Source organism: Mastigoproctus giganteus, chromosome 5 (genome assembly GCF_048544385.1).
Source record: "Mastigoproctus giganteus isolate SK-2022 chromosome 5, ASM4854438v1, whole genome shotgun sequence".
In the NCBI taxonomy this organism is placed as follows: domain Eukaryota; kingdom Metazoa; phylum Arthropoda; class Arachnida; order Uropygi; family Thelyphonidae; genus Mastigoproctus; species Mastigoproctus giganteus.
Window position 1 is genome coordinate 207667767 of NC_143579.1, and position 15701 is coordinate 207683467.

The following is a 15701-nucleotide window of genomic DNA, read 5'->3' on the forward strand; positions in this document are numbered from 1 at the left end:
TCCCGGAGCAATATGGCCTTAGTTGCTAATGCTCCTAAAAACCAAATAACAAACAACAACAAACGAGCAAGTCCATTCGCTATTGTCTTTACATACTATCCCTTCAAATATATCTCCAGCACACAAAGCACACTGGGGTGTGCTTATGGGGAGGACTTTGGTGTCATCAACATTTCTGCAGAATCCATGGAAATTTCACTGTATAAATTTGGCCATTATTTGGGCTTTGTAGGATGGCTTCCAAAGTGCTGAGGGCTTAGTTTATTCAGTCTTGGATAATAAAGTGAAATTATAGTAAGCTTATAATACCATGATAAATCTGACTAAAAAATGAATAGTCAGAAAAAAACGGTACTTACCTTGTATAAATCTGCAATAAATTTATTGGTAGATGGTGGCTAAATTTAGGTTGGAAGAAGCATTAAAAAGAACTAAGGCAGAGAATGGGGTAAAAATATTTTAAACAGATTTTAAAATGAGCACAAGGAAGTAAAAGTGCAGATCTCCAATCCTTGGTTGTCATAAAAAGGTTGAAGGACGCGAATGAAAAAAAAGAGAAGACCGGTGGTGCCAATAGTCGTTATGAGGGACTTTCGTTGAATAAACCGTCATCAGTTGGCAAATGGAAGAGAAGTGAGCGCGTGTTGTATTTAAAGTTTATCTATACTCTCGTGATGCTCTTTTTGACACGTGGGAACTTCAGCCGCAAGAGGTTCCAAGCCGGTGAGAGGTTGAAGGGAAGTTTAGCGTTAATAATGTTGAGATCGGAATGGTGTCGGTACCATTCGATGGTGTGGGCTTCATATTGAAGAATTCTGTAGCTCGATCTAAGTTTAATAATAGTGATGGCAGAGTCAACAAGGGGGGGGTAGTGGGTTTGAGCATGGGTTGTTAACTCAGTGCAGGATTGACTTGTCCTGAAACTACTGAAGTGGTAGTATGCGCAGGTATTGGAAGTTGTGAAGGAAACTGAATTTGGTGGTGGTAGTGCTGTCGATGTAACAGGTGTCACAGTTTGGTTGGCATTTTATGAGATCATTGATGGGATATTTGTGTGTATCTTTATAAGAATTAAATAGGGAATCTAGTTTATTGTAAGTAGAGAAGGTGAGGGAGATGTCGGTATCTTTGAATGTACATCGGAATTGTGTTGTGAGTTCACTGTGGTAAGGGAGAACTATGCGAGTATTTGTCTTGTTACTGTGTCTGGTGGGGTTATTAATACTGTTTTTAACGGTGGATATTGTGTGTTGGATGAGTTGAGGGGGGGGTAGCTCCTGGCTATGAATTTATCAGTAAGGTATTGAAGTTCATTGTGTAGATCGTTTTGTGAAGAGCTGAATTTGATAGCATTTTAGATTTGGTTGTGTAGGTTAGTTGGTTAGTTATTTGGTTTTTAGGAGCATTAGCAACTAAGGCCATATTGCTCCAGGATATGCGGTGGTCATTCCCCGACCTTGCCGCATCCTCCATATTTGGTGGTGACGGGCTCGAACCCCGGTCTAATCAAGAAGCGTGTGCTACGTACTGCTGCTCCTTCCCACTTGGCTACGGAGGCGCCTGGTTGTGTAGGACGGCTTTTTTGTTACTAAGGGGATGATGTGAAGTGAAATGTAGATATTTACCGGTGTGTGTGTTTTTTCTGAAAATCTTGGTATATAAATTTGTGTCTGTTGTATAAATAGTGAGATTAAGAAAATTAATCTGGTTGTCCATTGCAATTTCGAGGGTAAGGTTTAGCCTGTCATGTATTGTATTGAATTTAAAAAAAAAAAAAAAAAAAAGATTGTCTATGGTTGTTCTGTTACCTATTATTAGGATATCATCGGCGTAGCATATGTATAATTTAATTTCGGAAGGGAAATTTAAAAAAAGGGAAACTATTGAAAACCAAATTTTACAACCTTTCCCTTCTGAAATTAAATTATACATATGCTACGCCGATGATATCCTAATAATAGGCAACAGAACAACCATAGACAATCTTTTTTTTTTTAAATTCAATACAATACATGACAGGATAAACCTTACCCTCGAAATCGCAACGGACAACCAGATTAATTTTCTTAATCTCACTATTTATACAACAGACACAAATTTAAATACCAAGATTTTCAGAAAAAACACGCACGCTGGTAAATATCTACATTTCACTTCACATCATCCCCTTAGTACCAAAAAATCCGTCCTACACTACCAAATCTACAACGCTATCAAATTCAGCTCTTCACAAAACGATCTACACAATGAACTTCAATACCTTACTGATAGGCGCCTCCGTAGCCAGGTGGGAAGGAGCAGCAGTGCGTAGCACACGCTTCTTGATTAGACCGGGGTTCGAGCCCGTCACCACCAAATACGGAGGATGCGGAAAGGTCAGGGAATGACCACCGCATATCTCGGAGCAATATGGCCTTAGTTGCTAATGCTCCTAAAAACTAAAATAACAACAACAACAACCTTACTGATAAATTCATAGCCAGGAGCTACCCCCCCCAAACTCATCCAACACACAATATCCACCGTTAAAAACAGTATTAATAACCCAACCAGACACAGTAACAAGACAAATACTCGCATAGTTCTCCCTTACCATAGTGAACTCGCAACACAATTCCGACATCTCCCTCACCTTCTCTACTTACAATAAACTAGGTTCCCTATTTAATTCTTATAAAGATACACACAAATATCCCATCATTGATCTCAATAACATAATATATCTCATAAAATGCCAACCAAACTACGACACCTGTTACATTGGCAGCACTACCACCAAATTCGGTTCCTCCACAACTTCCACCACCCGCGCATACTACCACTTCAACAGTTTCAGGACAACTCAATCCTGCACTGAGTTAACAACCCATGCTCAAACCTACAACCACACCCCCCTTGTTGACTCTGCCATCAGTATTATTAAACTTAGATCGAGCTACAGAATTCTTCAATATGAAGCCCCCATGAATGGTGTCGGTACCATTCAATGGTGGGACCATTGAATGGTACCGACACCATTCCAATCTCAACATTATTAACGCTAAACTTCCCTTCAACCTCTCACCGGCTTGGAACCTCTCGCGGCTGAAGTTCCCACGTGTCAAAAAGAGCATCACGAGAGTATATATAAACTTTAAATACAACACGCACTCACTTCTCTTCCATTTGCCAACTGATGACGGTTTATTCAACGAAAGTCCCTCGTAACGACTATTGGCATCACCTGTCTTCTCTTTTTTCATTTGCATCCTTCAACATTTTTATGACAACCAAGGATTGGAGATCTGCACTTCTACTTCCTTGCACTCATTTTAGAATCTGTTTAAAATATTTTTACCCCATTCTCTGCCTTAGTTCTTTTTAATGCTTCTTCCAATCTAAATTTAGCCACCATCTACCAATAAATTTATTGCAGATTTATACAAGGTGAGTACCATTTTTTAAGCATTTGCTATTCATTTTTTATTCAGTCTTGGATTTATCTTTTATTTTAAAAGTACATACACTGTCCTGTGTCCATTTCTTTCTCTGCAAAGAGTTCCAAGACTAAATAATCTGTTGCCTCCTTTACTGCAATGTCTACAAGGATTCTTGAAGAATCCTTGTGCTATTATTTTGATTTGATTAAATAAACTGGTATTAGTCACAATCCAGAAGGAATGGAATCTTTTCAAGGAGAGTAAAACAATTCAGGACAGTAAAGTAATTGAGGTAAATGTTAAACAGCAGTGTTGCTTCAGAATGGGAACATACACCTATCAATACCTGGGCATCATCAATTATCCTCTTGCCAGTGTAAGTTACAAATAAGTCAAACCTAACCAGGATATTTATGTTTATATTATAAATATACACAGAGTATACTTATAATATAAACAAATATAAATATACAATGGTTAGGTTAGGTTACACTGGGAAACAGACAAGTACTAATTCCTGTTGAGCACTATGTACATATTAAAGAAGACTATGGAAATATAAAGCATGTATTAAAGAAAACAGTGGTCTGAGACAGTATTTAAATTCTATACGGTGGAACAAACTGATGATGTTACCAACGGCAAATTCAAAATAGGAAGCATTCAAAGAATTAATCTTGGAAGCTACTAGGTTTTTCATGCCAACTAAGAAATATTGTTCAAGATTTAGGCCTAAATAGATGTCAGATGAACTAATTAGATATGTGGCAGAGAAGAAAAATGCATGGGATACATAGAAATTAACAGGTGACACGGAAGCCTATGATAGATATAAGCTGGTCTGTAACCAAGTAATCACAAAGGAGGTTAGGCAGCAAAGGCAGATTACGAGAAATCTTTGGTAAAGGATGCAAAAAAAAACAGCAAAGAAAACTTCCTTCTAGAGTTTACTTATGTAAACTCTAGAAGGAAGGAGATGAATCAGATTGGTCCACATGATATCGATGGTTCAACTGTTGATGATCCTGCTCAGATAGCTAACAAACTAAATGAATATTTTGCATTTACATTCACACATGAGGAGTTATTCAGGGAGGGGAATGCCAGAGGTGTATTAAACTCTGTCAGTAAGCTAGATAATCTTGTAATAACTGAGAGTAAAGTGGAGGAGAAATTGTTGAAGATGAACATAAGAAAGGCACCTGGGGTGGAAAGAATCTATCCAGTTATATTAAAGAGACAGCAAAGGAAGTACCCATGGACTGCAGATGTGCAAATGTGACCCCAATTCACAAAGGAGGATCAAAGGGGGAGACAAGTAATTACAGACCTGATAGTTTAACTTCTGTTCCAGGGAAATTAATGGAGGTAGTGGTTAAAGAAATACTGCAGGATCATCTAGACAAGATTTCAGTTATAGCTCGGAACATAGGTTTGTTAAGGGGAGGTCTTGTCTGACCAATTTGATTCGATACTATGATATGGTCACAAAGGAACCGGATGCAAAGAATAATTTTGATATCATATATACAGTCGAACTTCCCTATAACAAATTCGATAAATCCAGCGAAAAAATTCGTTATAGAGAAATTTCGTTATACAGAGAATATCTTTTTTATTAGAAATTGTTATCTAATTAGAAAATGAAAACAAATCTACATTTATTTTTAATGTATTTTATTTCAAAAACATACTTATTTAAATTACGTTTACACAATTTTCGCCGGTAAGTATCACAAATTAAAAAATCTGTAATTTTCGTTTGCACAGTACAATTAAAAAATTGTCTGATTCTCAAAGAAAACCTCACATTTGTTCAGAGCATTAAAAACATTATCAGGATCATTTTCACAAAACTGTAGACCCATATGAACCGTTAATCAAGCGTTAATCATTTCTTCGTGAGTTGGCTTTTCTACGGGTTGTTCTGATGCATCATCATTAATTTCTTCATGATCATGGTTGTGTTTAACACTGTTCAGCAGTATTTATTTCATCTTCATTTGGATGTTCTGCTGTGATCTACATAAACATAACTATCCAGCAGTGTTATTTCATTTTCGATGTTTCCAGACGATTCTAATAATCTCCAAAAGTTTTTCAGTTGTGAAAGGGGCAGTTCATCTTGTTCATCCAGTCGTTGTTCAACTTCTGTATTCAATGCAAATCTTGCTTTCGAAAAACAATTTTGAATAGTATATTCAGTGACATCGTTTGTCCAAACTTTTGCCAGTTCAGAGATGCAATCTCTAAGGTTAATTGTAACCTCCAAGTTTCTATTTTCTGATAACGCATTGACAATCTTCATTATTATTCTCTTTTGATAATGAAATTTAAATATACGCTTGTCTAGTTTTAATATCCATTCTTCAAAAATATCAACTTGTCATCCATGCTTTTTTATTAAAAGGTGTAATCAACTTCCAAAGATTTTGTGCTTCTAAAACATCTTGGGTTTTTTGATATTCCGATGACTAAAAGTCTTAATTTTTCACTTCCTGTCATATTTTAGTATTAAATCAGCTCACACCAACCATAAGAATAAGCATTTACTGTAACTAGAATATTTATTTACATATTAAAATAAAATAAATATTTACAAAAAACTGCTATTATATTAAATATACATGTAAAAACATTAAAACTGTGATAAAATCCTTGAGATAAAATACACTAAAATAAACCGGATTAAAAGCGATAAAAACGATAAAAATCTCTGGAGCTTTCGGAAGCTTGCGCTCCCTTCCTCAGCAGTAACAAAACTTCCTGCAGCACGTCCATATAAAACAGGCTCACGGTACCTATACACGTGGTGCAGTCGGCGCATGGTCTGAACTGGAAGCGGAAATAGCTCGGGAACGTGTTAAGCAAAACCGTTCATCCGTACTTAGGATAATAGTTTCAAACAGAGGATGCATACGCATACCTCTGTCCCTATTCATAATATTGTGGTCGGATGAACAGATTCGTAGGCTCTCGAGCCATTTACGGTTCCAGAACCCATGCGCTCGATCCATGATAACCGCATCCTCTGGGGAAATTTGATGCTGCTTCTCCCAAAAATGTTCGGCCACAGCAGATTTATTGTAATCAGCGGTTTTTATAGCATTTGCATGCTCCCCCAGACGATCCTTGAGCCGTCGTTTTGTCTCGCCCACATAACATTCCCCACAATCCGGGCATTCTATCCTGTATACTACTCCACTACTCAGGTCCTTTGCTATTGGGTCTTTTACCTGAGACAACACAGTGTGCAACCTCCGCCCGGGAAGCTGCACACAGCGTGTTTTATAGCCCCGCAAAATTCTAGCGAATTTTGCGGGGTATTTTATCTCAAGGATTTTATCACAGTTTTAATGTTTTTACATGTATATTTAATATAATAGCAGTTTTTTGTAAATATTTATTTTATTTTAATATGTAAATAAATATTCTAGTTACAGTAAATGCTTATTCTTATGGTTGGTGTGAGCTGATTTAATACTAAAATATGAATTTTCCCAACCTCAGAGGCCTTTTTCAGGATATTGTTAGCAGCTATGGCCAATTTGTAGTGCAACACGTCCGACAATATCAAAAGTATTGTATAAAAGAGGCCAGACAGAAGCAGCATCTAAGGTTTGCGCATCGATGCAAAACGCATGGACTTATACCATATGGCTTTAGAGTCAAAACACCATTTCAGGATGACCGACTAAAGTGGGTTACTTTGTGTTATCAAAAGAAGATCATGAATATTTGGATCCGTAAGTTACATGAGGAGTTAAGAGATACTAGGAGGCAAATAGGTATGTACTTGGATGTTATTAGTAGTAGTGTATCTTCTAGACATTTGGCTCTCGTTAGAAGATTAGTTTTGGATAAAGTTATTAGGATAGCAGACACCTATAGACAGAGGCAGATTATGAAGTTTAATAGGTTGTTGGGAGAAGGTACAGTACAACGTACAGATAGAAGTACTAATTTTGTTTACAACTTGAGTAATAGGCAACTTACGGAAGAGCAAGAGGGAGTTTTAAATTTAGGTCCTAAGTTTACGCTTGTACCTCCCAAACCTCCCATTGCGGAGATAGCAATGGGTATTGAACGGGCCATCAGCAAGCTACCGGAGGCCCTAGCTAATGAGATCCGGGTTAAATCTGCCGTTATTTTGAGCCAGGTAAAGAAAGTATCTCCGAATCTTAACTTTAGTCAAAGAAAGGCCTTGAATGAACTGAGAAGAGACGATGGAATTGTGGTTTTACCTGCGGACAAGGGCAGATCGACGGTTGTCCTAAACAAAGAAGACTATCACAAAAAAGCAATGGACCTTTTACAGAACAATAATACGTATAAAGTTACTCAGAGAAACCCGTTGGTTGGCCTAGAGCGGCGAGTTAATAAACTGGTACAGGATTGGTTAAAGGCAGAGAAGATTTCCAGGGAGACCTTTTGGTTCTTACATGCTACTGGATGTCAACTCCCGAGGTTTTATGGACTTCCAAAAACTCATAAGACAGAAGTCCCACTCAGACCTATTGTATCATTTATAGGAAGCCCCACATATGCTTTGTCAGGGTATTTGGCTAAATTGATTTCGCCTATAGTGGGCCAGTCCAACTATGTCATAAAAGACAGTAAAGAATTTGTGAATTTTGTGAAAGATTTGACTGTAAATGAAAACGAGAGCATGATTTCTTTTGATGTGGTGTCACTATTCACATGCATTCCAATTAAACATGGAATATATTGTGTTAGAAGATCTTTGAGTAATGATGTCTCTTTGGGTAGTAGATCGCTTTTAAACGTAGAGGATATTTGTTCGGGTGTGGAACTTTGTCTGGCCAGCACCACTATGGTGTACCAAGGTGTTATGTACAAACAGGTTCACGGTACAGCCATGGGATCTCCTATTAGCGCCATCGTGGCCAATCTGGCCATGGAGGAGTTAGAGGAGAGGGTTTTTAGTGGATGTCAGTTTCCCATAAAGAAATGGAAAAGGTATGTTGATGATACCTTTACCGTGGTCCAGAAGGGGAGAGAGGATGATGCACTCCATTGGCTTAATAGCTTCTCCCAATTTATACAATTTACCTCAGAGGTGGAAACAGGAGGTACCCTTCCTTTCTTGGATGTACTGGTCTCTAGGGTAGGCGCTAGGCTAAAAACTTCTGTGTTTAAAAAACCTATGTGCAGAGGCCAGTACACCCATTATAGTTCAGCACAAGCTGGGCAGCATAAGAATAGTGTAGTGAAAGCTCTACTAGATAGAGCAGGGTCACACTGCACCACCTCTGAGGACAAAGAATGTGAAATTAGACGGGTCACAGCAGACCTTAGAAAATGCGGATACCCCCAGAGGATCATAGACAGATTTAGTAGAGGAATAGAGTCTAACCGTCAGGAACCGTTTGTTCCTGTCGCTACCGCATACATTCCTTACTATCCGGGCGTTACTGAGCATCTCGCTAGAATTTTGCGGGGCTATAAAACACGCTGTGTGCAGCTTCCCGGGCGGAGGTTGCACACTGTGTTGTCTCAGGTAAAAGACCCAATAGCAAAGGACCTGAGTAGTGGAGTAGTATACAGGATAGAATGCCCGGATTGTGGGGAATGTTATGTGGGCGAGACAAAACGACGGCTCAAGGATCGTCTGGGGGAGCATGCAAATGCTATAAAAACCGCTGATTACAATAAATCTGCTGTGGCCGAACATTTTTGGGAGAAGCAGCATCAAATTTCCCCAGAGGATGCGGTTATCATGGATCGAGCGCATGGGTTCTGGAACCGTAAATGGCTCGAGAGCCTACGAATCTGTTCATCCGACCACAATATTATGAATAGGGACAGAGGTATGCGTATGCATCCTCTGTTTGAAACTATTATCCTAAGTACGGATGAACGGTTTTGCTTAACACGTTCCCGAGCTATTTCCGCTTCCAGTTCAGACCATGCGCCGACTGCACCACGTGTATAGGTACCGTGAGCCTGTTATATATGGACGTGCTGCAGGAAGTTTTGTTACTGCTGAGGAAGGGAGCGCAAGCTTCCGAAAGCTCCAGAGATTTTTATCGTTTTTATCGCTTTTAATCCGGTTTATTTTAGTGTATTTTATCTCAAGGATTTTATCACAGTTTTAATGTTTTTACATGTATATTTAATATAATAGCAGTTTTTTGTAAATATTTATTTTATTTTAATATGTAAATAAATATTCTAGTTACAGTAAATGCTTATTCTTATGGTTGGTGTGAGCTGATTTAATACTAAAATATGAATTTTCCCAACCTCAGAGGCCTTTTTCAGGATACTTCCTGTCATATTTGCTCCAACTAGCACAGTGATTCTTTCTTTGCTTTGTTTTCCGCCAAAACATTTATCATCCTTAAAAGCAAGTGTTCTATTCGGTAAACATTTAAAGAATAAACCCATTTCGTCAGCATTAAAAACATCCTTACGCTCATATTCTTCCACAATCTTCTTTAAGGTACTGTTCCTCCAACTGTTGCAATCTTCTTCACTTACATTAACACTTTCTCCACAAATAACCTTTTCCACAATTCTGTGGCGCTTCTTAAATTTATCTAGCCACCCAGCGCTCGCATTAAATTCTGTATGTCCAAGGGACTGTGCAAATTTCAGAGATTGTTGCTTAATTATTAGGCCCGATATTGGGATATTCTTTTCACATATCATTTGCACCCATTTTAGAACAGCTTTAGCAACATCTTCGTATATACACAACTTAATTCGCCTCGTCTGCTCCTCCTTCAATTGCATTTAAAATTGATTCTCGATTTTTTTAAAATCGTAGATAAACTGCTTGCAGATATGCCATATTTCTCCGCAACATCTTTTTTCTTAAAACCCTGGTCAATATCATAACAATCTTTGCTTTATCATTATTACTTACACACTTTCTCTTCGATATTGTTTTCGCAATTGTAAAAATTACTGGACTGCAGCTCTTGCCAATCCATACACTGCAAACTTTGCTGCGCTGGCCATATAGTGAATTGTTAGTACAGGTACCGCCTACTCAATGACGTTCGCTTGCCAATTCAACAGTATCACTCACTTTGAAGAAATATATGACTTTATGAATTTCTTTTATTCTGCTTTCATTCATATATACACGAAAGAAAATTTATGATTAATGTATGCTGTATGTTACTTTTCAGAAAAAGAAAAAAAAAAAAAATACAAGGCATATAGCCTGTGTGATTGATGACGAACGAAATAAAAAAAAATCATGAAAATCATCTACTGGGAGTCCAGTTAGACAAGAACAGACATATCACATAATGATTGACATGAAGGTCACGTGGTACAATTGAGGTGAGAAGCGAATGTCACTCAGTAGGCCACTCAGAATGACACTCAGAATGTCACTCAGAAGCGAATGTCACTAAAAACCAACTAACCAACTATGGTAGCATTCTATGTATTGCCGCCGCAGCACGCTAAAGGTTTACTGCAGCGAATTTCGTTTTCCCCTGAGCCAACATCAATTTACAAATCTACTCTATTTATTGTAAAGTTTACGACCACTTTTAAGAAAACCCATTTGGGTTTAATAACTGTAACAAAAATGAAACAAAGACCCTCCTACCGGCATCAACGGCCACTTCACTAAAAGGATGATTATTTAATTCCAGATGAGCAATTTCAGAAGGAAGGAGGCAGTATATTTGAGCGGCTGTTTAGCAGTAAATGCTTGAAAATTTTTCAAAAATGCTTTTACTAATTTTTTTAAAAATTCGTTATAGAGAGACTAACACTTCGTTATATGGAATTAATTTTACATGTAATTTCGTTTCAAGGTGCAATGTTTCGCGAAAAAATTCATAATACAGTCTATTCCGGTTATTTGGGACACACCGGGACTAGTGCATTTTGGCCCGATTAAGGGGCTGCCCCAATTATCCGAAGTTTCACATAAATAGTTAAAAATACAATGTACCCTCCCCTTTACAATTGATTCACTGTACAATCAAATCACGTTACGACGAAGTCACCATAGTAAAGTACCATTCACTATATGACGTGTAGTAAGCGCCGGTCATTGTGATCACGTTCGTGAATTGAATTTTAATTCAATTAAACAGCAATTCTAATTAGCGAAAATAGGATATTAGCACAAATTTACTCTTTATTACCTTACCAATTAAAAAATTAAATGATACGTGAAATTCGGAAGAATATACGTGAAAGTCAGAATAATTAATACGCACTGTAATATGTACATACTAACTAAACTAGTTGACATTTCTGTTCACTGACATTTGTGGGTGGGGGTTAAAATTTAAAACAATAAAAAAGATAAGAAATCAATAACAAAAAACACGGCACACACAAATTGCAAGTAACACAATATGCCCGCAAGTGAGAATGGAGTAACGAGTTACAAAGCTTTAAAAATAGGAATGAAGAGAAGATTCTGAAAATTATTTTTTTTTATATGATTGAAGATTCCATGGAAGTGTAAACCCATTTCACCATAATAACCAACAGAATTCCAGCTGTCGGTATTATCGCAAATTCAATAAGATCGAGTTTACTATCCGTTTATGATAGATTGCACTAACAGAAAAGCCCAATAAACAGGTGACTGCTAATTGTTTTTATTGTTTTATGGTTGTGACCTCCAGAAATCCGACCGAACTACGTGGTACAGTCGGAGACAATCGCAGGGTAATCTCCAGTGCTGAGGTCTCCTGCCCCAATTAAACGGCATTTTGTCCCAATTAAGCGAAGTAAATCCCGGCTATTTTCTCGATTGGTTTCTGTTTTTTAAGATTTGCCCCAAATAAACGGCTGCTCCGATTAACCAGTGGCCCAAATAACCGGAATCCACTGTATAGAGAAATTTGTTAAATAGAAGTTCGTAATAGAGAAGTTCCACTGTATTTGGATCTTAGAAAGGCTTTTGATACTGTTGCACATAGAAAACTGCTGCACAAATTGGAGCAGTGTGGCACTGAAAGCAAATTGCTGCTGTGGATAAAGGGATGGTTGAGTGGGAGAAGAGAGAGTAGTAATCAATGGACACTGCTCTTCGTGGACTAATGTTATTAATGGAGTCTCCCAGGGTTCGGTGTTGGGTCCATTGTTGTTTTCTGTATTTATTAATGATATTGATGATGGTATATCAGGCTTAATGTTGAAGTTTGCAGACTATACGAAGGTCGGCAGGGTTATGACACTAATGACAGTACGCTGCTGCAAGAGGACCTAGAAAAGTTGAGCAGGTGGCTGAGAGGTGGCAACTGAAGTTTAACATTGACAAATGTAAAGTACTGCAAATGGGAAGCAGTAATCCCAGAATAATGTATCAACTCTGTGGTACTACACTGACAGTGATAGAGAGTGAAAAGGACCTGTGGGTAATTGTGCAGGCAGATATGAAGTTTTTTGAGCAGTGCAGATGGTCTGCAAGAGTAGCTCATGGTGTCTTGTCAATGATATACAGGAATTTTTCTAGCAGGGATAAGGAGGTGATTATCCCCTTGTATAAGGCAATGGTCAGGACACACCTTGAGTACTGTATACAGGTGTGAGGCCTCATTTTAAGAAGGATATAGAGCTGTTGGAACGAGTACAGAGAAGGGCAACCAGATTAGTGAATGGAACAGAGGGTTGCTTTTACGAAGAAAGGCTTAAATTTTGCAAATTACAGTGTCTGGAGACTAGTCACCTGCGAGGTGATCTGATTGAGATGCGTAAAGCCTTGAATGGTTTGAGCATGCACAATGCTGATGGATTTTTCCTCTTACTCAGAATAATCTGCCTGAGAGGGCATAAACTCAAATTGAGAAAAGACAGTTGTAGGATATTTGCGCGGAAGTTTGCCTTTAGCCAGCGGGTGGGTGATTTCTGGAACAAACTTCCATCTGTCATTATAAAAGTTCATAGCTTAAATAGATTCAAGGCAGAACTAGACAAACATTTGGAGGGAGTGGATGGGTAAAATGAGAAGGGTGTGTTTTGTTTGTTTTTTTTTGGCTGATGCTATATAAGCTTGCTTTCTTGCATCATGTGCCTTTGCTAATGCTAAAACAGTGTGACCAGTATAAATGGGATGTGTTTGGTAGCTTCAAGATGCTGGGGCTCCTGCTGGGTTTGCAAGATGGTTTCACTAAGTTTCCTTGCATTTAATGATTATAAAGACACTTTTAATAAATATCTTTGTAATGGTTTGTCCTAAGCATCTGAATTTCAAGACCAGATTACATATGCTTAAAGATGAAAAAATTAGGAGGAAAAATACAAAAGGTGTATATAGGATGGGAAGTGGGAGGGGGGGTATGATCAGAGACACAAATGATCAGTGATAAATGATACACAAATGATAACTTCAGAATCTCTAGAGTATGTTGGAAAGCTTATCCCATGGTTGGATGGAGAGAAAAAAAAAAAAAAAAAAAAAAAAGTAAAATGATTTGAAATATCTTACTTATTTTTCTAATTGTATATATTAAAAATAAGACAGGAATAAAGTACCCTTTTATCTGCAAGAGCATTGATGCAATTTCCCAGTGCTAAAAGTGATTTATTAATGTTAGCCCCTTCTCTACGACGTGCAGCATGACAAGAGACTACTACTGATGCTTTTTCTGATCCTGCTAAATCAATAAGACTCATTTTAGCAACGTGGACATCAGAAGTCAAGCCTGAAAATCGATCTTGTTGCTTTACATATACCTGCAATTGGATAAAAATGTGTTACATTATAATCTGCACTATAAACTATGCAATCAGAACACATACAGTACTCAATAACTTCAATTTCATTCATGCTGACCAGCAATTAAAGTTTGCTTTTTGGCTAGTATACAGGATATAAATATCCTGTACACTAGTCAAAGGAAAATACAGGATATAAATATCCTGTATATTTATATCCTGTATATCACCAGAGATAGGATTAAAAAGTTCCAGTACAGGAATCCTTTCCCAACCATAGAGTTGATATAACATGGTTTTATATTTGTATACCAAAATTTTATTACACAAGCTCTTTTTAATTTTTTTTAACATACAGTAGACTCTCGATTTTCCAGGATAGATGGTAAAAAAAAAAATCCCGGATAATTGATTTCCCGGTTAATTCAAAAATACAGACGTCCCCGACATACGTAAGAGATATATTCCAGGACTTCTTACTTCGTCGAGTTTTACGTAACTCGGGAATGACTAGTAACATATTGCTACTATATTATTATTGACAAATCTGAATTCAGCGCAATACAGTAAACCCCCGCTATTCGTGGTATCTGTATTCGCGGTCGCTGATTTAACATAAAATGAAACCTAAAAAAATGTGAATTTTAAAGCGCCGTGAACATTTTCCGCCATAAAAAAAAACATGGGCGTGGCTAAAATTATCTTTCCCAGTCAAAACAATGCTCAGTGGGTGGAGGGAGAGGGATGACAAAATCGCGAGCGTGGATGTTTCTCGCTAATCCTTGTTCGGTATGTGTTATGCCATGGAAGCTTGCCATGGAAGTTTGTCTTTTGTTTTTAATTTATATGCTTTTAAAATTGAATAAATTTATCAATTTATAAATTGATATGCTTACAAAATTGAAATACAGACTTTTTCAAGTGTGTTAACGGAAGAAAGCGACTTTATTTGGACAAGTTCTTTCTAACCCGTACAAAAATATGGCTACGAATAACAAGGGAAATGTGAATGTAAAATTATCAAAGAAGGTGATGACATTCGCGAATAAAATTGAGTTATTAGACAAAATTTCTAATGGTGAAAGTGTCTTCTCAGTGGCAAAACATTATAAAATCAATGAGTCAACGGTACGATCAATCAAGATATCGGAAGAAAAAATCTGCCATAGTGTCCGTGAAAACACGCTAATTGCTTCAAAAATTTGCTCTGTAACTCGTGATGTTAAATTAAAAAAAATGGAAAAGCTTTAAATCTGTGGATAGAAGACCGAACTCAAAATAAAATTCCGTTAAGTTCACTCATTATTCGTGAAAAGGCAAAACTCCTTTATCAACACTTTAGCGAAACTGGTGATACACTGGCGGGATAAGTTTTTTAGCTAGCAAAGGCGCTAGTTTGAAAGATTTGTTTGAAATTTCTAATAAATATTACATTTAATATTAAACTGTTTCTTATTTTCATTTCAATGCCATATACTTGCATTTCACTATGTACATAGCCATATTATGAAGGTACCTATAATACATACATAGACAAAATTTTAGACTAGTTTTTCTTATATATTTCATACTTTAGAACGGAACCCCTTTATTACTATGGGAGCCATAACTCAGTAT

General features: G+C 37.3%; 1 protein-coding gene across 1 annotated transcript in view; it reads right to left on the minus strand.

Annotated features, from left to right (window-relative positions):
• Positions 1–15701, minus strand: part of LOC150086040 (kinesin-like protein KIF18A) — a 100186-nt gene that overhangs the window by 47252 nt on the left and 37233 nt on the right. The window contains exon 6 of the mRNA XM_090374779.1: positions 13902–14102. Within this exon, the coding sequence (XP_090230905.1) occupies positions 13902–14102 (201 nt within the window). The remainder of the gene's footprint in view (positions 1–13901; positions 14103–15701) is intronic.